This window comes from Ursus americanus, chromosome 6 (assembly GCF_024610735.1).
Source record: "Ursus americanus isolate L20-20 chromosome 6, mUrsAme1.1.p, whole genome shotgun sequence".
NCBI lineage: Eukaryota > Metazoa > Chordata > Mammalia > Carnivora > Ursidae > Ursus > Ursus americanus.
In genome coordinates, this window is record NC_142132.1 from 464508 (window position 1) to 490715 (window position 26208).

At 55.6% G+C, this 26208-nt stretch overlaps 2 protein-coding genes across 6 annotated transcripts; one reads left to right on the plus strand and one right to left on the minus strand.

Moving 5' to 3' along the window:
* Window positions 1-1467: 1467 nt before the first annotated feature.
* ZNF511 (zinc finger protein 511) lies at window positions 1468-7587 on the minus strand. 2 transcript variants are annotated; one of them, XM_087862516.1, is made up of 6 exons: window positions 7435-7587; window positions 7165-7238; window positions 6688-6778; window positions 6388-6512; window positions 5160-5309; window positions 1468-4334 (listed from the first exon to the last, which is right to left on the minus strand). In XM_087862516.1, exons 1-6 carry the CDS (start codon window positions 7585-7587, stop codon window positions 4256-4258), a joined length of 672 nt encoding a protein of 223 aa, XP_087718642.1. In that variant the 3' UTR covers window positions 1468-4255. The 2 variants fall into 2 exon arrangements, with proteins under 2 accessions (XP_087718642.1, XP_045665356.1); XM_045809400.2 differs by having other exon boundaries at window positions 6688-6889.
* An 11-nt stretch (window positions 7588-7598) lies between these two features.
* TUBGCP2 (tubulin gamma complex component 2) lies at window positions 7599-26091 on the plus strand. 4 transcript variants are annotated; one of them, XM_045809373.2, is made up of 18 exons: window positions 7599-7721; window positions 10227-10409; window positions 11775-11903; window positions 12711-12887; window positions 13689-13848; window positions 15992-16199; window positions 16488-16687; window positions 17041-17230; window positions 17836-17981; window positions 19466-19646; window positions 20343-20523; window positions 21315-21487; window positions 21760-21888; window positions 22222-22342; window positions 22903-23046; window positions 23602-23730; window positions 24384-24547; window positions 25692-26091. In XM_045809373.2, exons 2-18 carry the CDS (start codon window positions 10260-10262, stop codon window positions 25825-25827), a joined length of 2718 nt encoding a protein of 905 aa, XP_045665329.1. In that variant the 5' UTR covers window positions 7599-7721; window positions 10227-10259; the 3' UTR covers window positions 25828-26091. The 4 variants fall into 4 exon arrangements, with proteins under 4 accessions (XP_045665329.1, XP_045665328.1, XP_087718641.1 ...); XM_045809372.2 differs by having other exon boundaries at window positions 7609-7721; window positions 10253-10409; XM_087862515.1 differs by lacking the exon at window positions 7599-7721 and adding an exon at window positions 8316-9934 and having other exon boundaries at window positions 10253-10409.
* The last annotated feature ends 117 nt before the right edge of the window (window positions 26092-26208 follow it).

Genomic DNA, 26208 nt, shown 5'->3' on the forward strand with positions numbered 1-26208 from the left:
GAGCTTGAACTCACCACCCTGAGATCAAGACCTGAGCTGAGATCAAGAGTCGGACACTTAACCAACTGAGCCACCCGGGTGCTCTGGTCTTGTTGCTTTCAAGACTTTTCCTTGTTGACTTCCGGCATTTTTATTATGAGGTGTCCAGACTCTCTCTGCATTTATCCTACTTGGAATTCGTTGAGTCCTAGATGTTAGGTAACTTGTTTTTCAATAAGTTTGGGAAGTCTTTAGCCATGATTTCTTCAGTTTTTGCTTCTTTCTCTCTTCTTCTAGTGTTCCCATCACGTGTATGCTGGTGTTCTTCATGGTACCTCATGTCTCCCTGAGGCTTTCTTCATGTTTCTTCATTATTTTTCTTTTCTGTTCTTCAGCATACACAATCTCAAGTAACCTATCTTCATGTTCATTTATTCTTTCTTCTGATAGTTCAGCTCTACTGTGGCGCCCCTCAACTTTTTAAAAAATTTTAGTTATTGTATTTTCAACTCCAGAATTTCCACTTGGTTCTTATTAATTTCTATCTCATTGTTGATAGTCTTTATTTGATAAGACATTGTCTTCATCCTTCCTTAATTCTCTAACCATAGTTTCCTTTAATTCTGTGAAATGTTTATAATGGCTACTTTGAAGTCTTTTCTGATAAATCTGACACCCTGTCCTGCCCGTAGGCAGTTTCTGTTCCTTGCTTTTTCAGATATATGGGTTGTACATTCCTTTCTTTGCATGCCTCATAATTTTTTGTTGGAAATTGCACATTATAGTTAATATATCATAGCAACTCTGGGTACTAGTCCCCCTCCTCTGGGGCCTATTATTATTTATTTGCTTATTTGTTCAGTGTCTGGCTGGATCACTTTACTGAAGACTATTCCTTTCCACCTCCCCATTCCCAATGTGCTGAGCCTCTCATGTGTCCATAAGTACTATGCAGCTTTGGGTAGCCCACAGTCCCCGGGGATAACACTGCTTTCACAGGACTCATCTGTTTCCCTGACCACTGGTTGCCAGCTGATTGCTTTACTGTTATCAACAGTGCCCTGGGCACAAATTCCTCTACAAACTAAGCCAATCAAATTCTGGCTTCCCTGGTTTCAGAGGTCAGTGTTTGGTATTTGTTTGACCCCAGGAGGCTCCTCCCAGTTTCCTTATTTCTGGATTCTCCCCTGTGAACTGGCCTCCAATTCAGCCTGTATCTTGACTCTTCTCCCACCACTCTTCACCACTATTTCACGGCTTTGAGAATGCCCTTGGGTTTGAAATTTTTTGTTTCTAAAGAGTCACTATAAGGGGCACCTGGATGGTGCAGTCGGCTAAGCATTCAACTCTTGGTTTCAGCTCACGTCATGATCTCAGGATTGTAGGACTGAGCCCCACGTTGGGTTCTGCACTCAGCATGGAGTCTGCTTAAGACTCTCCCTCTGCTTCTGCCCCTCCCCCCACTCCCTCTCTAAAAATAAATAAATCTTTTTTTTTTTTTAAAGATTTTTATTTATTTATTTGAGAGACAGCGAGATAGGGAACACAAGCAGGGGGAGTGGGAGAGGAAGAAGCAGGCTCCCAGCAGAGAAGCCTGATGTGGGGCTCGATCCCAGGATTCCAGGATCATGCCCTGAGCCAAAGGCAGATGCTTAACAACTGAGCCACCCAGGCACCCCCAAGTGCTGTATTCCTGACCAAACCATCCTTCAAGAACAAGAACAGAACTTTTCCAGGCAAAGAGAATTGAGAACACTTGTTACTTCTAATGAGATACGTTACACAAGAGGACCAATGTTTCCAAACAGCAGACACAGTGCTAACTATGGGGCCGCAGTGCATGTGGGCCCACAGCAGAGGCTATTGTGGGGACACAAGACCCAGATGCCAGTGTATACCTCTCATCACATACATGGCACCGGACAGTGGAGTCGAACGTCCACAGTCCTTGTACTGTTTGGGGGAAGGGAAACAATACTGATGAATCTTAGATCCAAACAAGTATTCACGTATTAAAATTTCTGAGATAAAATGAGAGTGGCTAACTTCCCAAATATCAGAATGAGAAAAGAAACCCACTCCCTCCAAAATAAGGCACAAAAAGAGAAAAGAAAGAAAAGGTGAGTCAAGGGACACTGAGCAGATTCATGAGGTTCTGAATATGATTTTGAAGAACTCGGCAAAGGCTGAGGACACGGTGCCCCCAAGATGAGAGCAAAGACTGGTCCTCTGCCCTTCTCCTTGTGAGCCTGAGCACTTCACACACCAACTAGGAACAAATGGGGTCACCCCAATGGGCTCTGGTCCCCCAAATAACATGTTGAATATTTCATGTAAACCTAAGTATGACAATCCCATTTCCCACCACAAGTAGACTAATGCACGCTCAGCATCCTCCAACACTCTCTGACAGCCTGTCCTGAAGTCCAACTCCCATGCACCCTGCAAACAAGCTCTTCCTTTTGTCATCAACGTGTCCAATTGAGTTTTCCCTCGACATTGGACCTAGAAACCACATCCAGGTCTGGCAGCAGAAACACTTCACCCTGAAGTCTGACACTCCCGTTTCTCAGAAGACAGACCAGGACAGAATGAATGAGCAGCTTTTGGGTAGGGCTGAAGCAAGGACTGGAACCCAGGACAGACAGGCCCCAAAGACCACACGACAGTCTTACAGGGGCTGATACTGTGGATGAGGACGTTTAGTAGAACGTGCTGCAGTGAAAAAGGCCAGTGTGCTCCTGCAGATGGCGGAGCCCGTGCAGGGGGTCATGCAGGAGGACCGTGCAGGGGGGCTGTGCAGGAGCTGCAGGAGGAAAGGTATCTGAGGGGAGATGGACAGAGACAGAATGGGAGTTGCACATGTTAGCATTTCTCTCTGTTGTGCTTTTCAAGAGCCAAAGAAAGGACTCTGGGATGGTCCTGCCACATTGCCCCCAGCCCAGGCTGGTCACTGCCGGCCCCGGCCCCCACCACGAAGTGCACACTAGGTCTCTTGCTGATATTCTAGAACATGCACTTTAGGTTTTGTTTTTTTTCTGTAAGCACTTGGTAACCCACGTTTAGAGCTTTTACTGCATGAAACTACTGGTGTGACGTGCCACCCCTTGACAGTGCCTTTGCTCCAGACTCTAGAGAGCTACAGGTGTGGCTCAGCAGGAGCTGGGGCAGCCGCCTCCATGCCAGGAGTCACAGATGACCACCAGCTGCCTCCAGCCAAACCCAAAGCCCAGGAAGGACAGGTTGGAGGTGCGATGGGGAGGGGGAGGCCCATCCTCCTGCTGCTGGCTGAGCTGGAGCCCTCAAGCCAGCAGTCAGCACAGAAGCACCCCAGGCACATGCCCAATGGGGACAGGGCCTCCGAGACAGACCCTGCTGTAGGGCCCCCACTCTGCCAGGCCTAGCCCTGACAGCCCTGATTTTATCAGAACAGCTGACCCAGCGGTTTCTGTTTAGGAGCTGCCTCCAGCGCCGCTCTCCCGGCAGCGACATCACGCTCATCCGTAAGAGGGTGCCGCGACGCCGCTCTGTCCCTGCCGGGCACGTGCCAGCCAGGCACTGGAGCTCCGGCCAAAGCCCCCATCCCTCGCTGCGACACTCCCTCCTCTGCCCCACCGCTGTCTTTCCTTGGAGAAGCCACCCCTGGCCGCACTGCTCTCTCCGAGGGCCAAACGTTCCCCCCGAGGCACGCATGAGCCTTCTCCGGTTCTCACCACACCCCATCCGGTCTGATCGCTGACGTGGTGAGGGGGGCGGCCCAGGAACCTCTCACCAAGCCATGGACATCAGCCACTCAGCGCTGCGTCCTGCCCGTCCTGCCCTTCCTCCCCCCCCGCCCCCCGGGGGGTTTGAGGCTTCGTAAATCTTCCTGAAAACCGAGCACTGACAACAGATTAGCTGCGGGCTGCTGCTGCTTGCTTCTCTACCTAGTCCAACAACGCACGAGTGACAGCTGGAGACTGTTACAGGCAAGTATTTACGTGTTTACAAAGCACACCCTCAGGACGGCCCCTGAAGAGGAAGGTGGGATGGCGGGCCCCCGCTTCATTCACCAGAGCATGTGTGGGGGCCACTTCTGGAACTGGTGAGTCTGTCACTGCTTCCGCGGTCACACAGCTGTCCGCCGAGGGACTGGCCTCGAGGGTGGCAAAGACCTGGGTCCTAGGGCAGCCACACCAGAAGGCGAGAGAAATCACACTACCAACATCGTGTCCTGAGAAAGGCAACTGTCATCCTTGGGGTTGGCTCAGAGGCCCGTAGCTCTCTGTCCACGTAGTCACTGGTGTTCCTTTCTTTTCTTGGTGCTTTTAAATCCTCGTGACACACCTTGACCGAAACAGATGGTAGAAGGTATTCTGAAAAGGAAAACAAGTCTTCGTACTAAACCATCACGGTTTTTGCCAACAAAAAACCCAACTCGTAAAAGCAGCATCATGAGTATACTCTTCTTGTTCTGGGGGGCTCCTTCTCCTTCACTTTGTGAACATTCAGCACATGGGCTCTCTTTTCCCTAGATGCCCTGCACCCCAGGCCCCGGGGCAGCTCCCTGCCTGCGGCTGGCCAGCTGCCTCGGACCTGCTTCTTGAAGGAGACTCTCCCTGGCAGCAGTGTGCTTGCCTGGGACACTCAGCCAAGAGGGCCGCGGCTGCCAAATTCCCAGGCCCAGGCTTCCTGTGACTTGCCATCTGGAAGAAACCCTGACAGCTACAGGCATCCAGAACCCACTTGCAGGCCAAAGTCTGGGTGGCTGCGCGAGGGAAGCAGGAGGAATATGAGCCCATCTTTCTGTCTGTTTGCATTTGTTGGCGATTTCTTTTCTTCTGTCCAACATTTTCCCCAGAATTAGATCTGAAGTCAAGTTTAACCCCATAAGAGCATAATTAGTACGAGAAACACAGACTTGTAGGTCATAACTTAAGCAACTACAGCCAGTGTTCGTTCTATCCCGGTTTAGACCACAATGCAAAGGGGAGACGGTGCCTTGCCTTCCTGGGTCCCAAAGCAGAGCTTGCACAAGAAACTGAGCCAAGAGAAACAGTAATAGTCAGGCTCTCAAGCACTGCGGAAGCCAACACTCCGACTCTGTGTCTCTCAGTGAGAACACTGCCCAGGGTCAAGCCCAGCGTTATCCTCACAAAATCACATTCAGAACTTGCTTTGGAAAGACACCAGGTACTAACCTGTGACTGTATGTCCACCGCTCGCCCACGGCTTCTGGGAGGGGGGCCGCATGTTCAGAGCAGACTTCCATGGCATCCCCTCCTGACTGCTCCCCGTCATCCCCCAGAGCTTCTGATGACACTTGTACAGTGGCCCCGGGCGTGGCTGGGCTATGGAGACAGAGGGATGAGTGGTGGCCCCTGTTGCCCTGTCTTCCCTCATGGACGAACTTGTCACAAAAACGCTACTTTTTCTTGTAAAAATATTCTATAGCTATTTTGGCATAGTATAATTCTCAGACTACTGAGAGAAAAACAAGGATCACGACAAAGTCCTAAGAAAACATTTATATAACAGGTGCTACGTTTATAAACTTAGTGACAATTACACTTTATCTTTTGAAAATGGTGTTCTGGGGTGCCACGTGGTAAATGCCTACCAAAGGAGCTGAAAATCTTTTCATGACCATACATGAGAAATGTACTAACGTTAACTACAAGGTACTGGTAGTCTCCTCCCTCACCCCTACTGGACCCAGCACTGCAGGGCTGTTTTCCTTGAAATGATCCCTCCAAAAGGAGAGTTACCTCACATCCAAAGCCTCTCACTCTCCCCTGTTGCAGCGTGCCCTCAGAATTACATGAAAGAGCAACGTCCTGCTGAGAGAACCTGGTCTGAAAAAACTTCCATCAACACAGTTCCTGGGAGGTTCTGAAGGACCACTCAAAGACTCGCTTGAAAGAGGCAAAGAGATACAACACAATTCAAGAATTACCCCTAAGGCATTCTCCAGGGTAGGCTCTTTAACAGTGACCCGTAACAAAGGCCTTTATTGTCAAGTCACCAACCAGACAAAAAAATCCGAGGATCAGTGTGAGGGGAGGGCCTCACAGCCTGGGACAAACTCCCAGAGGGCTCTCCTCACCGCACACGCACACGCACAGGTGGGGCTGGCGCCTGGGGCTGGGGAGGAGGTGCAGGTACGGCTCTAGTTCCAGTGCAGAGAAAGGGGTGATGCTCCGAGACGCCCCGGGGCAGACGCCACGCTGAGACCCGAGTCACTGCCAGCAGAGCAGCAAACCCATCCCCTACTGGTTTAAGCCCCCCCGACCCTTGTAACTGCAGCTAACCACGCCATAAGTAACGCAGGTGCCTAAGTACAGCACCAGGATCCTGAGAGTCTCGACACCCAAAACGCTTTTCTAAATTCAAGGGCCTGCAGCTTAGTTTGCGGACCGCCTCGCGTACCCTCTGCTTTTCTTTGGTTTATCAAATCGGAAGTCCGCTGGGTAGAGGTGACGTCTCACCAGGTGATCCTTCCTGTCTTTGCTGGTCTTGAACTTCTCTGCACAGCCTTCCACCAGGCACTGATACTGAAACACAAATGGTGTCACCTCCGTGCTGACCTCCACCTCAGTGGTGCCCCCTCCCCTCGCCCCTGACCCCCACGGCACTGGTACCCAGGAGGCAGACGGCCCAGGAACAAGCCCCCCCCCCCCCCACCAGGTGACTGCACTCGGGTCCAGGGGACGCAGACGCCTCACCCACCATGTCCTGCCTTTCCGACAGGATCTGGAACAGCGAGTCATGCCACTCCAGTATGTGGGTGTCCAGCAGGTGCACGGAGGGGAAGGCTCGTCTGCAGAAGGAGCAGACGTTTCTGTGCAGAGTGTGGTAGTGGTGCTCGTAGCTCTCCAGGGTGTCGAACACCTGGCAGCACCCTGCCACCTGACAGGTGAACTCAGGCACCCTGCCGAAGGAAACCACCTCGTGGGAAGGCCATTCTGCTGCTGGCAGTGGGCCTCGGGCTGCCCGTCCACACCTGTCCTCTAAGTAGCCTAATAAAGCTTTGATGTTTCTTTCCCGATCTCAAATCCGACTTCCTTAAGAAACAAATTCTCACCGATCAGCTAGGAGGCGGCCAGGCCAGACCCCGCAGTCAGGCAGCGGGTGGGCAGCAGGACACCCGGGAGGGGCGGGCCGGGGCCTGGGGAGCGGGTCGGCGCTACGCCCAGAGTCGCTCACCTGGGCCTCTCGGGGGTCCCTGTCACCTGCGTGAGTACGTCCTGGAGGTAGAGGTGTCGCTGCACATCCCCGTCCTGCGGGACACGCACGTGGTGGGCAGAGCAGGGCGCGACAGTCCCGCCCCCGCAGGCCCCGCCCCCACATTGGTCCCGCCACTCCCGCAGGCTCCGCCCCCACGCGTTGGTCCCGCCCCTCCCGCAGACCCCGCCCCCACCCGGAGTCGGCCGCGTCCCCTCCGACAACTGCCTTCTCCCTCCTGGGCTCGCTCACCTCGAAGAACTCGTGGTCCCGCGGAAAGCGAACCCGGCGCGCCGCGAAGTGGAAGGGCGGGGTCCCGGCCGCGGGGTCCCGCTCCACAGGCAGCGGCTTGGCCGCCCCGGGTGCCCCTACCAGGCGGGAGTGTAGCGCGGGCGGCAGCTGCATCGCCCGGCGCGCTGGCGGCACCACGGCCTGCGGGCCACCGTCCGCGAGCCGGGAGGGGCGGGGCCGGAAATGACGTTGCGCCACTTCCGCTGCCGGCGCGGGTTGCGGAGATTCGGCGGGCTGCGGAGTCCGCGGTGAGTCTGGCTGGGGGCGGAGGTGCCTGAGCCTGGGGGCGGCGAGGACGGGCGCAGTCCTCCTTCCCTGCGCGCCTGGCCGGCGTGTGCAGCGCTTCCCCGCGCCGACTGCCCGCGGGAGCAGTCAGACCCCGACGCTCGCGCTCTGGCGGCGCCCTGGCCCCTGCGTCGTCCCGCCGACGGTCAGGTCCCCACACGGGACCTCGGGGTTCCCTTCCCAGACCCTGACATGCGGACTCCTGCCTGTGAAAGCTCGCACTGCCTCTCTCAGCCTCACTGCCCGCAGCGCGTCTGCCTCCCGCCGGAAGGGCTGGGGCGGCCTCTGGGTCATTCCTGTCTCCAAGGCCGTCACCAAACCGGAGCCGGAGTGGTCTTTGGACAGTTCGCGTTTCATGGTAGCGCTTCTTCTTGGAAGCCCTTCGGCGGCCTCCCGTTACCTTGGTCCCCTTGGTCCAGTGGCCCTCTCGTGGTCAGGCCCTGCCTGTTCCGCCTGCCTTTCTAGTGTCCTGCATCTCATCAGCGCCTGAGATGTGCAGGACGCTGTGCCCGGTCCTCGGGCCCCCCCCCCCCCGGGGGAAGAAGTAGAGGCGGGCTCTGCTACCGTGGAGCCTACTGCCTAGCTGGGGAGACGACGGTCTAACTGTGAAAAAGTTACCTAATTAAAATGGTGATGAATGATCTCAGGGACGCCAGGATGCTGGGGACTTGCCCCCGGGGGGCGGGCGGGTGGCTCTGAGGCTGACTCTCCATTCCTCGCCCAGGCCCAGATAGGTCATCGTGGAGCAGGACGTGCACGCAATGGTCAGGAAAAGGAGCTTCTGTTTCTTTAACAAATTAAAAAACTTTAAAAAACGTAATTTAAAAAGTATAATTAACTTACTTCATTCTGGAAGTAAAGGTTTGTGGCTATGTTCCCAGTCATTTTCGCAGCTAGGAAAGGCTCTGGCCAGACTGTGGTTTGCATCTCTTATGAAAAAGCGTCAGGAGTCTTGACTCTTTTTCACAAATTGTATGTTTTCCAGGCCCATTTGTGCAATTGGCTTTGAATCCTCAGCCAAGACTCACTGGCGCTTCTCTCTGCCTAACTCATTCCTGGGGAAATAATGCAGTAGGCGCCCTTGCCTCCGCCTCGCTCACAGTCGGGGAGGGGGAAGTTCTGTGTTTACAGCCCCTAACAGAAGAACTCAGGAGCGTCAGAAAGATCGAGTGGGCTGTTGTGATTAGATCCTCAAAGTTGTTTTCAGTGGGGATGCTGTTGACATTTTTGGTGGGATGCTTCTGTGGATGTTTAGGTTTTCTGGTCTCCTGCCCACTAAATACCAAGAGCACCCTTCTGGTCACTGTGAAAACTGGAAGTGTCCCTTACACGTTTCCGGATGTCCTCCCAGGAGAGGTCCTGCCTGCAGCTGAGAGTCACAGTTCTTGCAGGAATTTTCCAGATCCCCACAGAGAACCCGCTTCCTTGAACTATTAATACTTGTGATGTGGACATGTCTGTGCTTGTATTTTTACCATAAACACAAGGTTTTGTGAAGATAGTTTTAAAATAAACGTTTACTCAGATTATCATTCTTCCGAAGTGCTCTCTCCACCTGCTTGTATCTGGTGGACAGGTGTTTCCTTTCTGTGGGCAACGCAATGTGCTTGCCATCTAGCATGACAAAGGGTCCTCAGTCCAGCCAGTATAGGACAATCCACGTTCCCTAGGAAGCCCTGTAGCACATGGATAAAACCAATTGCCCTTAGATTCAGAGAGGCCTCAGTGGGAAAGTTCCGTGTCCTCTTTGCTGTCTTGCTTATAGTTTGCACTGCCTCATTTGGGGTCCTCTGTGATTGGGAAGGTAACTGGTGGTTTGGGTTGCTGTTGGTGACTCAGATCCAGTTTTCCTTTTGTAAAACCAGCCAGTTCTCCTGTAACATTTCCGTGGTCAGCCCTACGTAATAAAAACACATTTGTTCCTGCGTCTCTAGTAACAGTGCCATAGGAACTTACTGGGTATGGGTCCTTTGGTGTTTTATAAGGGTGATTGTGTTTAAACTCCACAGCAGCTCTGTGGGTGGGATTTACTAGTCACCCCTTGTCAGAGGAAGCCTAGAGAGGACAAGCTCCTTGCCTCAGGTGCTACAGCCCAGAACTGGCCAAGTCAGGGTTCAGACTGGCTGGAACTCCACAACCCATGCTGCCCTGCACCTCATGTTCATGACTGGTTACTGTGAGTGCCTCCTGATTTTACAAGTATGTGTGTGCATGCTTAACTGTTCTGCTTTTATGTTTGGACATACCCTGGCTCTGGCCAGTTTTCAATATTTATTTACATACTAAGAGATTAGAACCTCACTTTCTCAGTGTGGAGTTGCAAATTAATATTCATTAGTTAATTAGCATACGTGGGAGTGTGTGCTGAGTCTTCTCTACTTGATGCTTGATGTTTAACTTGGGCCTGGTCTTCACTAGAGCTGGTAACACAGTTTTGCTTTTGTAAACAGCGTTCCTCTTACCTTTAGGAGAACCTGTTGTGATGTTGTTTCAGAGCAACTATGAGTGAATTTCGGATTCACCACGACGTCAATGAGCTGCTCAGCTTGCTGCGTGTCCATGGAGGGGATGGGGCTGAGGTCTATATCGACCTGCTACAAAAGAATAGGACCCCGTATGTCACAACCACTGTATCTGCACACAGTGCCAAGGTGGGTTCCGTCCCTGGTATAGCGCCGTGCAGTGGGCAAGGTTGGTTCCGTCCCTGGTGCTGCGCTGTGCACTGGGCAAGGTGGACCCATCCCTGGTGCTGCGCTGTGCACTGGGCAAGGTTGGTTCCGTCCCTGGTGCAGCGCCGTGCACTGGGCAAGGTTGGTTCCCTCCCTGGTGCAGTGCCGTGCACTGGGCAAGGTGGGCCCATCCCTGGTGCTGCGCTGTGCACTGGGCAAGGTTGGTTCCGTCCCTGGTGCAGCGCCGTGCACTGGGCAAGGTTGGTTCCGTCCCTGGTGCAGCGCCGTGCACTGGGCAAGGTTGGTTCCGTCCCTGGTGCAGCGCCGTGCACTGGGCAAGGTGGGCCCATCCCTGGTGCAGCGCCGTGCACTGGGTAAGCTGGGCCCCATCCTGTGCAGCTTGTGCACAAAGTTCACAAGCTTCCTGACTGAGCAGCTGCAGCATTACCAGTGTTGATGGCAGACAACACTTGTTGAAGGCTTTTCTTGGACCAAGTATTATGCTCAACTCTGCTTCTGATGATTCCTCATAGCAGCTCTGGTTACTCACCCTGTTGTGCACATGAGTAAATGGAGGCTCGGGGGGGAGTGCGGGGCTGTCAACCTGTCCTCAGAACCCAGGTCCTGGGTCCCCTTAGGAAGGAGACTCATACTTCTCTGGATGGAAAGGAAGCTCCTGGCTGACTCAGTTGGTGGGACAGCAACTCTTGATCTCGGGGTCATGAGTTTGAGCCCCACACTGGGTGTAGAAATTACTTAAAAAAATAAATAAAATACTTGAGAAGGAAGCTCCTGGTATTAACTGTATTGAAATCCCTTTAAAGCAGGTTTTATTCAAATAGTATATAATTCAAAATTATAGATTTTCAGTAAGAGAATTTTGAAATTTATTTTTAGAAACACATTATGAAGTTTCAATTATTTAAGTAGATTAATAATGACACCAGGATAATTAGGAAAATTCACCGAGCAGACAGTGGGAACACAGAAGTGAATTTAATTTATTACAAGGGGAACACCATAAGTCATTGAGGAAACATAACCCTGAGCCTGTGCCTAATTCCAGAGGGAGTAGCATTGAGTGTATGAAGTGAATGCATAAACTGGTAGAAAATCTAAGTGGTTATTTCCTGAGCTCAGGCTGAGGAAGCATCAACAGGAGGGAAACTACAGGGCAGACCGTGTGTAGGGTTAACAGATGTTTGTTGGGCTTCAGTCTTATTTCAGAGGTGTGTGATTGTTTAGTCTACCTAATTTCACTATTTTGGTTTTTGTGTTTAGTTTTCTGGGAGGTTTTTAAAAGTTGTTTGTTACTGTCACTGAATCTCTTATGTTTGTGCTTTTGAGGTTAAAATAGCAGAATTTTCTCGTACTCCAGAAGACTTTCTAAAGAAATATGATGAACTGAAGTCTAAAAACACAAGGAACCTTGACCCACTGGTGTACCTGTTATCAAAACTCACGGAAGACAGAGAGGTAACGGCTGTGTGGGCTCGGGGCAGGTTTCTGACGGAGCTCGCGTGGTGGGGTTGCTCTGAGGGACCCCCATGAGATTTGCTCCGTTGAGACAGTGCCTCACAAGTCTGCCGTGTGATGGCGCGTTTCTGCGTGTGTGTAGCCCCTCATACATTGCTTCTTTCTCTGCCTTGTGCCAGTGGCACTTTGAGGTGACGTGGGAGTGTATTCGTGGTGCTGCAGCACGAGCAGTGACTCACGCTGGCAGTCAACTTGAGAAGTATTACGGTAGTTGCAGTAGTTACCTCCCGGAACGGGGGACTTTATTTTTCGTTGTCTCGTGCTGTGTTTTCGTGTGTGGTGAATTGCACATGTGCTACTTGTGACACTAAGGAGAGCACTTAGTGTTGAGGCCAGAGGAGCCGCTGCACCCACGAGCGTCCAGGGAGGTGCTTGGCCCTCTCCCTTTGCAGGCCCAGGGCCCGTTCAGGGGTGAAGGGAGCAGCAGGTACCCTTGACTGTCTGCGCCGGGAACGGACAAAGGGAAGTGGTCTCGCTGCAGCGAGGGGGACTGGCGGAGTGTAGGGAAGGTCTGTGCCCTTGGGAATGGAGTTTGGGAATTGGCTGCTGAGCGGCCGTGGGGTTATCCTCCTCTCCTGACTTGGAGCTGTGGCACCTTGTGGCAGCAAACACTTAGAGACGGGACTGCAGCTCAGGGACTCCTGGGAGTCGTGCCTGACTCCGCGTGGAGTCAGGACGGAAGGAAGTGGGGGCTGGCTGCGCTCTGCAGAGCTGGCCCATGAGATGCACCGTCTTGTGTGTTTTCAGACTCTGCAGTATTTACAACAGAACGCAAAAGAACGCGCCGAGCTCGCAGCCAGTGCTGCAGGCAGCAGTGCCACCACCTTCAGTGCCCCTGCCACGGCCTCCAAAATCTCCATGCAGGAGCTGGAGGAGCTGAGGAAGCAGCTTGGCAGTGTGGCCACTGGCTCCACGCTGCAGCAGGTACTGCTCCCGCACAGCCCTGGCCCACAGGAGCAGACGACAGGGCAGGAAGGTTCTGACCCCCAGGCTGTTGGGCTTGCCTGTTGTCTTCTCATGGGTTGGCCCTGTGGCCTTCAAGCCCCTCAGCAGCACCCCGCGAGGGTCTGAGCAGAGCTCAGTGGCTTGTCGAGCTCAGTGGCTCTGACAGGCACGACAGCCAGTGCTGGTTGGGAGTGTCTTACATCAGCACCTCAGGTGTTCTCACACTGCGCCCCTGTGGGACAGATGAGGAAATAGTTTGCACCTGCCCTCTCGCTGGCCACTCTTGACCTGGCATTTCTGAAAGCCAGGCCCCTAGGACTGCCCTGGTCAGCCTCTGGTGGCTGCTCCCACAGGAGGACCTCTGCTCTGGATGTGTGCGGGAGCTGGCCTCTCCCCCTGGCCCTGAGGGGCCCAGCTGGGGGCCCCTTCTCCAGCTGGCTGTCCCTGGGGCCTTGTCTCCACTCCAGTCAGGTCATGTCTGGCTTTGTGCCACCAGGAAAAAGCCATCGCGTCTATGTGTCGGTGTTCCCGAGAATGGTTCAGCCCGTTCCTGGTGCTCCCGGTGTACCTGTGGGTTCTGCACAGACGGAGACCCTGATGAGAGGCGGGGTCCCTGTCTTATCACCAGCACCTTTCACAGTGATGGGCATGGAGATGTCATTTCTTCACAATTTTATTGAACCCTCACGTGTTGAGTGATTTCTCCACTGCCACAGATGTCAGTTTCAAGTATTGGTACTTAAAGTATGTCTCTTTTGTTTTTGAAAATGTCCCCACCAGTCTCTGGAACTTACAAGAAAGTTGCTTCGAGATAAGCAGAACAAAAAAAATTCAGGCCAGCGCCTCCCCGTCTTTCCGCCGTGGGTGTACGAGAGACCCACCCTGGCTGGGGACTTCCTGACTGGCTCAGGCGTGAGCACGGATGCGGCTGTGCCTATAGGTATGCGATGCGTGTGTTTCTGACACCGGGCGCCTTTGAGCAGCGCGGGGCACTGTCCTTCCTGAGTTCTCGTCCTCGGTAGCGTCAAGCTCTTGTGTTCTCGCTGCCTCCGGATGTTCCTCTCTCTCTCCTTCCTCCACCTCATCTTCCAAGCGGATCCTCAGGGCTTGCTCCCAAGTCTTCCTTGCCACTTTCTCTTTAGGAATTATATTGGCCCCATTGGGATCCCAAATGTCTACCCTCAGGACGTCTCCCTGAATTTTGGTCTCTCATGGCCATCTGTCTGTTGTGTGTGCCTGCAACGGGGCTCCTGACTTTCCCTCTAGTGTCTCCACTCTTCGCACAGTGACTGGTGTCACAGTTCACCAGGTGCTGGAGCTGGGGTGGCACCTGTGTTTGCTTCCCTTCCACTGCACCAACTTGGTCCCAGACCCCCAATCCTCCACCTCCATCTGCCCCACTTGCCCAGACACGGTCCTTCTGCTCTCACTGGCTTGGGGCTCAGCACCTCCCCAGAGCTTCTTGTGTTAAAGGAATGTTCTGGATCTGCTCTGTCTAGTACGGGGCCAGCCACTGAATGTAGCTAATGGGCATTGAAATGTAGCTGGTGTGCTGAGGAATGGCTGTCTAGCTTTCTTTCTCTTGGCCCAGGTAGCCAGTGGCGTGGGGCCTCGCATCCTGCCCTGCCGCCCCGTGGCTCTCTTCGTCATCCCAGACCTAGCAGCTTTGAGCCTCAGGCCTGTCCCCCGTGTAGCCTCTAGTGACTCCCCACACCCTGGTGAGCCGCAGAGACCCTGGTGGATTGGCCTCCTGGCCACACTTTGCTGTGCTGTGTCCCCTCACCCTGGCTTGTTCCCATATCCCTTCAGAGCTCAGCCTCCAGGCTGGCTGTGCCACCCCAGCTATTCCTTCCTCTCTTAGCCTGTGATGCTTTCCTTTTGCATGTGTGGGCAGGGTGCTGGAGGGGCAGGGTGGCTCTGCCCCGAGGCCAAGGTCCCCACCGCAGTACCAGCTGACCCAGTGCTGCACCCCTTCCCCCCACCGAGAGCATCCACTGGGGCTGTAACTGGGGTGATGCTCAGGTTTCAGCTGAGTGGTGGTGGGGTTAGTGGCGATTCCTAGAAGGCACCCCTGCGCTTGAGAAACAGGAAGCCGAGCCTTGCCACTTCAGTCGGACCTGTGAGTAGGCTTGTCCTGATGGCCGTTGGTCATGGAGAGGAAATGGAGCTTGAAGTTCAGAGTGTGGCTCTGAATGCCACGTGACCTGTGCGGCACGGGCAGATGGCTGCTGTGCTCAGAGCCTGTGTCCTGCCGTCAGCAGGCCGATGTGCGGGTGTGTGATGCTAGCAGTGCTTTTGTGAATGGCCAAGCGTGGCGCGGCACCACCCTGAACCGCCAGGCTCCGGTGCTGGGGTGTGTGCGGCTGACACGGGCACCCCACCGGGCCAGCCACGCAAGGCCGGGCTGCGAGGCAACCTCATGGAGACACCCTTCTGTGGCTGCTGCTGCTGGCTCCCCATGTGTGGCGGCCTCTCCCAGCACGTGTTGGGAGACAACTGAGGGTTGTCTTGGGGCTGTGAACTGAGAGGGGCAGGGAGCTGCCTGGGCCTCTAGGCGGCATTTGGCCGGCGGCCCTGGTTGATGGTGTGCAACTGTCCTTAATTGGGTGGTTGTAAGGAAACCATCTCATACTGGGCATGCGTGCTGGAAATTGTCACTGCTTTAAAGTCTTTAAAGAAACTCTTTTTATCCCACAGCAACCCAGACTTGTTAAGTTGTAACAGGTGCTGTGAGAACAGCTTACGTCACAAGTGCTTCTTAAATTCCTGACTTTATCCTTTTAAATGTCAAGCTTTTATTTGTGTCTAGAGGGTTTTATCTGCCTGGTGCTTTAAGGCTGTGGCGCATTGCCCGGGCTCCACCTATCCCGCGCTCTTGGTGTTTTTGGAATCCCAACCTTTGTGCCTCCCGCGGATGAGTCCGATCCCAGTGAACAGCCTGATTCTCGTGCCCGTGAATGTTTGAGGGAATAACAGAGAAATCAGCAGAGGGTGCCTGAGCAGATGAGGTCAGGAGAAGGGTCAGTAGGAGTGAGGGGCCCTGGAAGTGAGGCCATGGCCCAGCTGGTGTCTGCGGCCCACAGGCACGCTGCCCCTGGCCTCCCAGGAGTCAGCAGTGGTGGAGGACCTGCTCTATGTGCTGGTGGGTGTGGACGGCAGGTACATCACCGCCCAGCCCCTCACCGGGAGGCAGAGCCGCACCTTCCTCGTGGACCCCAACCTCGACCTGTCCATCAGGGAGCTGGTGAACAGGATCCTCCCGGTGGCTGCCAGTTACTCCACGGTGACCAGGTAAGCACCAGACGGAACCTGAGGCTGGATGCAGGCCTTTCCAGATGCTCTTGACCCCAGCAGCTCGCACTTTTGTCTGTAAAGATCATTTGAATCCTCTTCTAAAGAGCATCCTCGTCGTGTTGTGACCTAGTTTCATGCCTGGCACGGTTCTGAAGGGCCTGGGGACAAGTGCAGGGGGCTGGTGTCTAAGAGATTGAGTGGGGAGGAGACTCCAAACATCTGACATCTAATCTGAAAATGTAGCCTCCCTGGCTCATGGGTCCTGGGTGCTCCTTTCCCTCCTAGGTTCATTGAAGAAAAGTCCTCCTTCGAATATGGACAGGTGAACCATGCCCTAGCGGCTGCCATGAGAGCCCTAGTGAAGGAGTACCTTATCCTGGTCACGCAGCTGGAGCAGCTGCAGCGGCAGGGCCTCCTGTCACTCCAGAAGCTCTGGTTCTACATCCAGCCGGCCATGCGCACCGTCGACATCCTGGCCTCCCTTGGTACGTGCCTACCCTCCCAGCCGGCATGTCGGCCGGCCCTAGGAGGGACTGGGGCGGTGGGTGGGCACCTTCGTGGCGGAGTGGGTCATGGCATGTGAAGGTGAGACTCCCAGGCCAGGGCGCAACCGTGGACACCGGGGTGTGAGGCCAAAGCCTGTATTGCTTCATGTTTTAATTTGTGGGAGGAAAACTCTTACTGATAAGCTTCCATTACTGATTATGAGCTTACGGTTGGAGCGTCCCCCACAAAAGAAGCATCTGTCCCCAGAAGGAGGTCGTGGTCTCTCGTGACGTAGCCGGGGGAGCCACGGGCACCCTTCTCAGCACTGAGTGCCACCTCCCCCTCCCGGCAGCCACCTCGGTGGATAAAGGCGAGTGTGTTGGGGGGTCCACCCTGAGCCTTCTCCACGACCGGAGCTTCAACTACACGGGCGACAGCCAGGCACAGGAGCTGTGCTTGTACCTCACCAAGGCTGCCAGTGTGCCCTACTTCGAGATTCTGGAAAAGTGGATCTATAGAGGAATAATCAATGACCCATACAGGTAGGGCTCACGGAGTCTGGGGGAACCCGGGTAAGACACCCACGTGCACCCACGCAGCCCAGGGAGGCTTCAGTGTGTCAGGTGGCAGGGGTCAGAATCAGCCTCCTGCCATGGGCTTCCTTCACAGCTGGTGAGGGTTCCTTCTCAGTGTGGGGTGTCCAGTGCATTCGAGGAGCCGGGGCAGCTCACGGCCAGTCTGTCGTGTTGAGGTGTATTTGCTAAAATGCTTTAAAAGTCACGGCTGGAAGTAGTGTTTCTCTGCTGGTGATTTGAATAACAGTCTGAGGGGTGAGCCTGGCAAGGAACGTGATTTTAAAACCGTGCCTCGCTAAGCGATACTGAAATAGGTGTGAAGGGGTCGCACCCCTTCTGTGGGGGTCGGCTTGTTGCCTGTGTTCGCACACATGGGAAAGGGTTACGTTCCCCGGAGGAGTGGAACTAAAGAGAGGTCGACCTGCAGCCCCATGTCCCTGAATTCCCTCGGAGCCCCAGAGCGGGCTCACAGCTGGGGACTGACGGGTGAGACTGTTTGTGGGCGTGGGACCTCCTGAGCCTGTCGGCCTGTGGAGCTCAGCTTGCCGCTGAGAGTGTCCCGTGCTTGCCAGCGAGTTCATGGTGGAGGAGCACGAGCTGCGGAAGGAGAAGATCCAGGAGGACTACAATGACAAGTACTGGGACCAGAGGTACACCGTCGTACAGCGGCAGATCCCCTCCTTCCTGCAGCAGATGGCAGGCAAGGTTCTCAGCACAGGTGAGCCTCGCGCCCCAGCCCGGCATGCGCTCGCCGTCTGTCCTGTGGCCCTGTCATTGTGCCCCTGTTGCAGGGCAGGCGCCCCACTATGTACTGCAAGGGCTGGGACAGCCTCAACAGGGCCTTCCTGGGCCTGGCCTTTGTCTCAGCTGACTCCTGTGGCTCTGGGTGCCGTCATTTTGTCCCCTGACCCTGGGAGGTTGTCTTACAGATGCTTGCTTCATTTCTAGAGCTCGGTTACCACGGACAGGAAAATTGCTTTCCTGCTCCCCACCGGCCCCAGACGTGTGGCTTTCCCACCCCAACACCCAGCTCTCCTGTTGTCTGCGGACAGCAGCGGGACATCCTATGAATTAACCCAGTCCCGGCACGGACCACCCAGGGTTGGTGGGCGTGGGCTCCTCAGGTTCAGAGCTCAGTCCCTCAGGGCGGCCCCCACGTCAACAAGTATTCGGTCCCTAGGCCACCACACTTCTGTCTGACGTGGCTACAGATTGGAGGCTCCCGTGACCCCGTCCTCGGGGCTGATGATTTGCTAGGACGGCTCACAGAACTCAGGGAAGGATTTGACTGTCTAGATTACCGGGTTATTAGAAAGGGTGCAAGCGAACAGCCAGGTGAAGAGGTCCACGGGTCGAGGTCTGGGCGGGCGCCGAGCACAGGAGCTGCTATGCGCATGGTGCTGGGGTGCGCCACCCCCGTGTGGACGTGTTCGCCACCCTGGAAACGCGCCACCGCTCCACTTAGGAATTTTAGGGAGGTTCCATTATGGAGGCATGAGTGATGACATCACTGGCCGTTGGTGACTTATTCAGTCTCCAGCCTCTCCCCATCCCCGGCATCAGCTCCAGCCCTCTGGTCACAGGGTTGGTTCCCCGGCACGCAGCCCCCATCCTGAGCTGTCTAGGGGCTGCCTGGAGTCACCTCACGGGCGTAAACTGGGGTGTGCTTGGAAGGGGCGCACGAGTCACAAGATTGCAAGGGTTTTAGGAGCTCAGTGCCAGCAACCGGGGACAAAGACCAAGGGTACATGTCCTCCTGGGTCAGTCACATACACCACTACAGGAAAAGCAGTCAATATGGGCCTCAGTGGCCCGCGGTGTTTCAGTCACCATCACGTGGGCTGGGAACCAGAGTTAGAAAGGCAGAAGGGCTGAGGTACTGGACGTGCTACCAGCCAGGGACTCGGCAGTCTAGGACGGGGTTGGAAGATGAGTGAGAATCTCATTCTCTGAAAGCTTTTTGGAATTATTTTTGTGCTCTTTGTTAGAAACATTCAGATAAAAGAGAGTGTAGCCCGTCCAGCACTTAGCGCCTCTGTCCTTCATGGGCGTCAGTTGTGTTTCCCTGCCTTGTGTAAAGGGCTCTAGACCTGCATTTCCAGTCCACTAGCTGGTGTTGGGGTCACAGCATCCAAGGTGCAGGCCTGTGGTTTAGCGTAGGGATAGTGAAATTTTTCATCTGTTTTCTTCTTGTCTTTTCAGGAAAATATCTGAATGTAGTCCGAGAGTGTGGTCACGATGTCACCTGCCCGGTGGCCAAGGAGATCATCTACACTTTGAAGGAGCGAGCGTATGTTGAGCAAATAGAGAAGGCTTTTAACTACGCCAGCAAGGTTCTGCTGACCTTCCTGATGGAAGAGAAGGAGCTCGTGGCGCACCTGAGGTGAGCTGTCTGCCTTCTGCCTTCTGGCTCAGCTCGTGGAACCTCCTGGGTGTCTGACCAAGGCCAGAAACTTACTCTTAGCGGCTCTGTTCTGTCAGTAGAAACACGAGCATGCTGCCGGGTTATCTCCAGCCTGAGAACCTTGCACAGTTTGTGACGCTGCCACCTTCATCCTGCCCCCCAGAAGCCCAGTGGGGCCATGTCTGCCTGTGTCACCTTGTCGGACGTGGTACAGCTTGCCAGTCTTGCCCCCGGTCCCTGCTGGGCAGCATTTCCTGCTGTAGCTGGATGTGGTGGTCCTTCACCCGTGCCTAAGAGCTGTGCGTTTCTGCTCTTTGGAAGCTGACCACTGGTCTCCCCTTTCTAATGTACTTCTCTGGTCTTCGGCCATACCACCCCGAACGCGCCCGATGTTGTCTGATCTGGGAAGCTAAGCAGTTGGGCCTGCTCAGTACAGTCTAGTGTACTTCTCCGTGGGGAGCGCTGCTGGGCGAGCAGCTCGGCTCATCGTCCCTGGGCTGTGTGGCCCAAGCCCCACCCAGCCCCACCTGGTTACCCAAACTGCTGGTTGTGGTGGGAGCCCTTTGCCTGCACGCAGCTCTCCCTCGTCAGCCGCCTGTTGGTTTTCCCGCGCCCAGGCCACTCTATGTGTCCCACAGCCTCACTGGTGGCCTCCATACCCCACCCGCTCTGCAGGTCCATCAAGCGCTACTTCCTGATGGACCAGGGGGACTTCTTTGTGCACTTCATGGACCTCACCGAGGAGGAGCTGAAGAAGCCAGTGGACGACATCACACCCACCCGTCTGGAGGCACTCCTAGAGCTGGCCCTGCGCATGAGCACTGCCAACACGGACCCTTTCAAGGATGACCTCAAGGTACGCCGAGGCCCAGGGGGCGGGGGGAGCACCCTTCAGACCTGCCTACCTGCGTCCAGAGGGGGAGAAGCTGTGTGAGCCAGACGGTTGACATAACCCCAGGAGAACCCAGCCCTTGACGGTGATACTGCATCTCAGTCTTGAGCAACACGGGTGCGAGCTGAGCAGGCCTGTTTACACACAGGTTTTGTTCGATAAATACAGTACAGTGACGTAAACGCGTTTCCTTTCTTATTAACGTTTCCTCTTTTGTAGCTTGCTTCGTCGTGAGAACACGCTTCATGTTGCAACGTATGAAATACGTGCTCATCAGCTGTGTCAGCGAGGCTTTCACAACACTGGGCTGTTCATAATTAGGGTTAGGGGAGGTCAGCAGTTCCTGTGGATTTTCAGCTGAACCAGTGGGTTGGCCCCCCACCCCAACATTGTTCACAGTCAACCTACTGTTTTCTATTAAGTGTGCTTCTCTTTCAACTTGGGCCTGGCACTTGTTGTAAAATTGTAAATCTGAAGAGATTCAGGCTTTTCTGTTTTGCTGCATATTTTCTTGTTTATGCCATCGAGTATCTTGAGAATAATCTCTCTGCACTTTCTTTTTTTGCTTTGGTGGAAAGTGGCTGAGGCTTTATTGGCAGACACTTGTTTTGTAAGCCGGCCTTCAAGGTGCAGAGTCTATGTCAGGGGAAGCTGCCTCAGTCCTGGACTTGCTTCTCCAGCTCGTGGGGCAGCTGTGCTGGGGCAGCAGTCGGGGCAGCGGTCAGGACGTGACACTCTTCTTTGTCTTTCTCAAGATCGATCTGATGCCTCATGACCTCATCACTCAGCTTCTGCGGGTTTTGGCCATCGAGACCAAGCAGGAGAAGGCGATGGTCCATGCTGACCCCACTGAGCTCACGCTGAGCGGCCTGGAGGCCTTCTCTTTTGACTATGTCGTCAAGTGGCCCCTGTCGCTGATTATTAATAGGTGAGCGTTGATCCTTCCGGCACTAGCTGCCGTGGACACGCTTCCAGGTTTGCCGGGAAGGCAGGATTGTATCCGCTCAGCAGGCCGTTCTAAGTAGCTGTCCACGTCCACTTCTGTCCAGGGTGGGTTGCCTGGCTGCCTGGAGGCCAGGGTGCAGAACAGCGTCGGTGCTGTCGAAGCCTCAGCCGCCGTGTGAGGCGAGCCTCGCGATGTCTGAGGCCCGCAGCGCCCACCGGGTGTGGTCAGCGTCCTGTGCACCTTCCTCCTGGCAGGAAAGCCCTGACGCGCTACCAGATGCTCTTCAGGCACATGTTCTACTGCAAGCACGTGGAGCGCCAGCTCTGCAGCGTCTGGATCAGCAACAAGGCCGCCAAGCAGTACTCGCTGCACTCCGCAAAGTGGTGCGTCCGTCCTGCTCGCCCCGCGGCCCCACTAGAGGCAGGGCTCTCCCTCTTCCGCCTTCAGAGAGGCAGCGTGTCCCAGGCCTCTGTAGCTTCTCAGTCCGTGACGCGTTTCACGCTGCGGCACAGGGCCCTGGCCCCCGCAGTGGACGCTGGCTCTGTCCCTCGGCTGTTGGTACAGACTTGCGGGTGGTCGGTCTGCCAGCATGAGCCCTGTGAGGTTTGGGGCTATCTGTTCGCTCCCGCCGGGGCGCACACTGGTCGGTGACACCAGGCGGCGTGTGTGCCTGTGACGACGGAGCCGCCGTGCTAGCGGTCCTTGTGCTCGCTCAGGTTTGCTGGCGCCTTCACTCTGCGACAGCGGATGCTCAACTTCGTTCAGAACATTCAGTACTACATGATGTTTGAAGTGATGGAACCAACTTGGCACATCCTTGAGAAAAACCTGAAATCTGTGAGTTTGAGCTTAATATATCCAACCGGGTTGCATCCAGTAGGTTCTTGAGAAGGGAACATAGTGGGTCGGATGTCAGGGGGTAAGTGCAGCACTTGCCCTAGGCTGCTGAGGAGGAGAGAGCAGACCTGTCCACACACACAAGAGGTTTCTTTGTGCAGGCGGCAAGTGTGTGAGCGAGTGAGCATGCGAGTGTTGGGGGCGGGGGGGGGGGGCGTTTAGCCCCTGAGGTGGTGCGGAAAGCCTGGGGGTCGGGGCGGCTCTGTACCCCACACCCACCCCAGCACACTCTGGGGCCTGTCAGCACGTCCCAAAAGCGTGAAGGGACAACAGCAGTGTTTCCTTCTTTCTGTGCTTAAGAACCAAAACCGGGGACTTTGGGGGGCATGTTTAGTGTTTTTCTTGTGTGGTATTTTGAAGTTTTCTCTCAAAAGCCATTGGGTCATTTAAGGAAAGGAAACAAAACAGAATCGTGCAGAGCCGCAGCCTGGCCTGTGCAGGGTCTGGTGTCCTCACAGAGCGGTGCCGAGAGCAAAGGCAGGTGCCCTCTCTCCACGCAGGCATCCAACATCGACGACGTGCTGGGTCACCACACGAGCTTCCTGGACAACTGTCTGAAGGACTGCATGCTGACCAACCCCGAGCTGCTCAAAGTCTTCTCCAGACTCATGTCCGTGTGCGTCATGTTCACCAACTGCATGCAGGTGCGCCACCTCGCAGCCCACCCTCCTGCCCGCCGTGTGCAGGGCTGTCTCTTGGAGCCCCCTTCCGCCGTCGTGGGCTGCGACCAGCAGCTGCAGCGTCTCTGTCCCGGGCTCTTGTCTGGGCACCTGATGTTCTTTCTGTCCACTTCGAGTTACTTGATTCAGTTACAAGCAGCTGCCTCGGAATGCTGGTACAGAAAGTAAGTGTTGGCAGGCAGAGGGGGTGGCATGCGGTTCACCAGGGCTCCAGGGCCCGGGGTGCCTGAGTTGGTGGGGCTCGCAGGAGAGCGTGCAAGGTAATAGCCAACCTCTGGGGGACGGGAGCCTGGGAACCGGATCCGTATGGGGCTTGCCCTGGGAAGATGCCATCTTCAGAAGACTGTTGGTGAAGCCTCTGACAGGCACCCTTGGAAGCCGTGTGGGCACAGCTGTGGCTCCCCGAGTTCATGTCTGCTGTTTCTGTGTCTGCAGATGGTGCCTGGCTGTGTGGGGGCACGTACTTCCCTTGGGCCGGGTTCCTCGAAACTAACAGCAGTATTTCTTCCTGACCCCCAGAGATTTACGCAGAGCATGAAGTTGGACGGTGAGCTGGGCCGGCTGATGTTGGAGCATGGCACGATGCTGGGGCCGCCCACGGAGGCCGAGCGGGCAGAGGAGCGTGCCCGCAAGGAGCTTGCTAGGAAGGTGTGCAGCCCCCGGCTTTGTCCAGCAGGCCCGCTGCTGCCCTCCATTCTGTCTTCCCTTTGATTAAAAAAGGTTCATCCTAATTAGGTTCCAAACATGAGCTAGAGGATCTCCTCTCCAGACTTGTCCAAACCTCAGCCGCGCTGTGCTCGAGGGTGAGGCCGTAGTTCCCCAGAGCAGGGGTTGGGGTGTCCGCGGAGGGCTCGCCACCCAGCAGGCACAGGCCCGTGGGCCCTGCTGTCACTACAGTTAGAGTCCAGCCTGAAGTAGGAGGGCCAGGTGTCTCTGCCTCCTTTGAGGGGACTCAGGGAGGGGCATGGGCCCTGCAGCGCCAGCCCCAGCTCTGGAGGGAGCTCAGGCCCGTGCTCCCAGGTCCACTCCCTTTGCCAAGAGGGAGCCAGGAGAAAATGCTGCATTCCCTTGAAAATCTAAGCCACGTGAAGAACTCACGGGGTGTGCGGACTTGCTGCTTCCGTGTGGGAGCAAGTTTCTGCGTCCCGCGTTTCAGGAACTTTTATGATGTCTTAACTTTTATCACTTCTATTTAAAAAAACTTCTATTTAAGAAAAGAAGGGGGAGAGGGAGCCGAGCCGGTAGAGCGCAGTGCCGAGTTGGGGCTGGGGGCGCTCACGGCGTCCGACCGTGTCTTCTAGTACCTGGCTGAGCACGTGGACGCCCCGCAGCTGGCCTCCAGCTTTGAGGCCACCATCAACAAGTTTGATAAGAACTTCTCGGCACACCTGCTTGACCTTCTGGCCCGACTCAGCCTCTACAGCACCAGCGACTGTGAGCACAGCATGGCCAGCGTCATCTCCAGGTGGGCGCAGGCAGCCTCCCGCACACTGCCACTGCTGTGCCCCCACCGTGGCCTTGGGCCACCTCAGGGAAGGAGTGACAGGCAGGGTCTGCTCGGGGGTGCTGCGGCCGTTTGTCCTTCGCCACCTCTGCTGCTGCTGGTCACTGCTCCCCCCCCGAGGTGACACATGCACGTGTGTGGTGGTTTGTGTCACTCGTGAGTGTGCACCAGTGTCCGTCAGTGCCCCAGCGCTGGTCTCTGTCTGGGGGCCGGGCTGGGTCAGTCTCGCCCAACGCTTTGCTCCCCGAGCCAGGACCCAGGACCCTGGAAGGGCCCCCCAGCCCCCAGCCCTGGGACGTGCATGGCAGCAGCATCACCGCATTTTCAGTTGAGCAGCCAGGAGGCGGGGAGGGAGGGCGGGACCAGCGGTGCTGCTCAGGCCAGGATGTCACAGGGAGCCAACAGTGGGGGTCACGGCAGCGCTTACTAAAGCCTCTGTGCTTGGGCTCTTGGGGCTGGCTGTGCCTTGTCGCCACTCTCAGGAGGTGTGACGGAGCATTCCTGGTGACTCTGGGAGGGGCCCATGGGGGAGAACAGTGCAGGAGCGGCGAGGACAGGTGTAGGGAGCCGGCAAGCTGGTCAGCCAGTTCGTGGTTCTGGGGCCAGCAGGTTCCTACGACCTGTGGAGCCCGGCAGTGTCCTGAGTGCCCCGCTCTGCGGAGGGGAAGTAGTGGGTCAGCTTATTCCCAGGGGGCTGGGGGGATGTCCTTGCCTGGGAAGGGGTCAGACGGGCGTCTGATGTCCTTAGTACAGGGCCTGAGAGGTGCCCCCAGCCTGTGGCACCCTCGGGTCCCTGTGCCAGGCAAGGCCAGCCCCAACATCCAGGGGATGGGGGAGGGGGGTCAGGTACTCTGCTGGAAATGCTTCTGCTTAAACCCTTAATTAGGGGTTTTGGTTGTCCCGCTTTCAGTTTGCATGTGTGTTTAGGTTCCGATGTCAGTACTGCTTGAACCAGGGAATGCTGTGTGGGTGGGTGTCCCTCGCACCTGGTGCAGAGCTGAGCCTTTGCCTGGGGGGTGGATGGGTCGTCCTGCACGGCGCCACAGAGGGGGAGTCTCCGCACCGGGGGCATCTGTATGGGAGCCCAGCCCCTCTCTTCCCACAGACTGGACTTCAATGGCTTCTACACGGAGCGCCTGGAGCGTCTGTCTGCAGAGAGGAGCCAGAAGGCAGCCCCCCAGGTGCCTGTCCCACGGGGCCCCCCAGCTTCAGCGCCCAGGGTCGCTGTCACTGCACAGTGAGGCTGCGGGTGCCGCGGAGAAATGAGTTCAGAAGCTTTTACTTGAATGTTGCTGAACCAGCTGTTGTTGCTGTGTGAATATAACGTCTGAATGTCATCCCTGCCGCGTTGCTCTCGTGTCTGGGTCCTGGGTTCTACCCTGCAGCAGCCGCCCGGACCTGAGTGGGTGTCTCCACAGCTGTGCTCCTCTGTGAGCTTTCTTCAGTTGAGCAGGGTCACTTTGTAAAATGTGTTTGCTTTCAAATAAAGACAGAGTGAAATCGTATGGCATTTGAGCAACGTGAAGATAATTACCGAGATGCCGTGCAGGGAATGGTCCAGGTGTCCACACCTGGTCGGGTACATAGGCCTGGACTCCCAGAAATCCACCATCGTGCTAGGC

Excerpts from the sequence above, each read along its gene's own strand:
- ZNF511 (XM_045809400.2), bottom strand. The coding sequence starts at position 7,587 with ATGCAGCTGCCGCCCGCGCTACACTCCCGCCTGGTAGGGGCACCCGGG. Across the intron at positions 6,513-6,687 it reads TGTCGGAAAGGCAGGACATG|TATCAGTGCCTGGTGGAAGG; the intron begins GTGGGTGAGGCG and ends TTTGTGTTTCAG. Across the intron at positions 5,310-6,387 it reads AAACCAAAGAAAAGCAGAGG|CCCAGCCACGCCCGGGGCCA; the intron begins GTACGCGAGGCG and ends CTGTCTCCATAG.
- TUBGCP2 (XM_045809372.2), top strand. The coding sequence starts at position 7,657 with ATGACGTTGCGCCACTTCCGCTGCCGGCGCGGGTTGCGGAGATTCGGC. Across the intron at positions 12,888-13,688 it reads CTGGCTCCACGCTGCAGCAG|TCTCTGGAACTTACAAGAAA; the intron begins GTACTGCTCCCG and ends TGTCCCCACCAG. Across the intron at positions 17,982-19,465 it reads AGGCAAGGTTCTCAGCACAG|GAAAATATCTGAATGTAGTC; the intron begins GTGAGCCTCGCG and ends TTGTCTTTTCAG.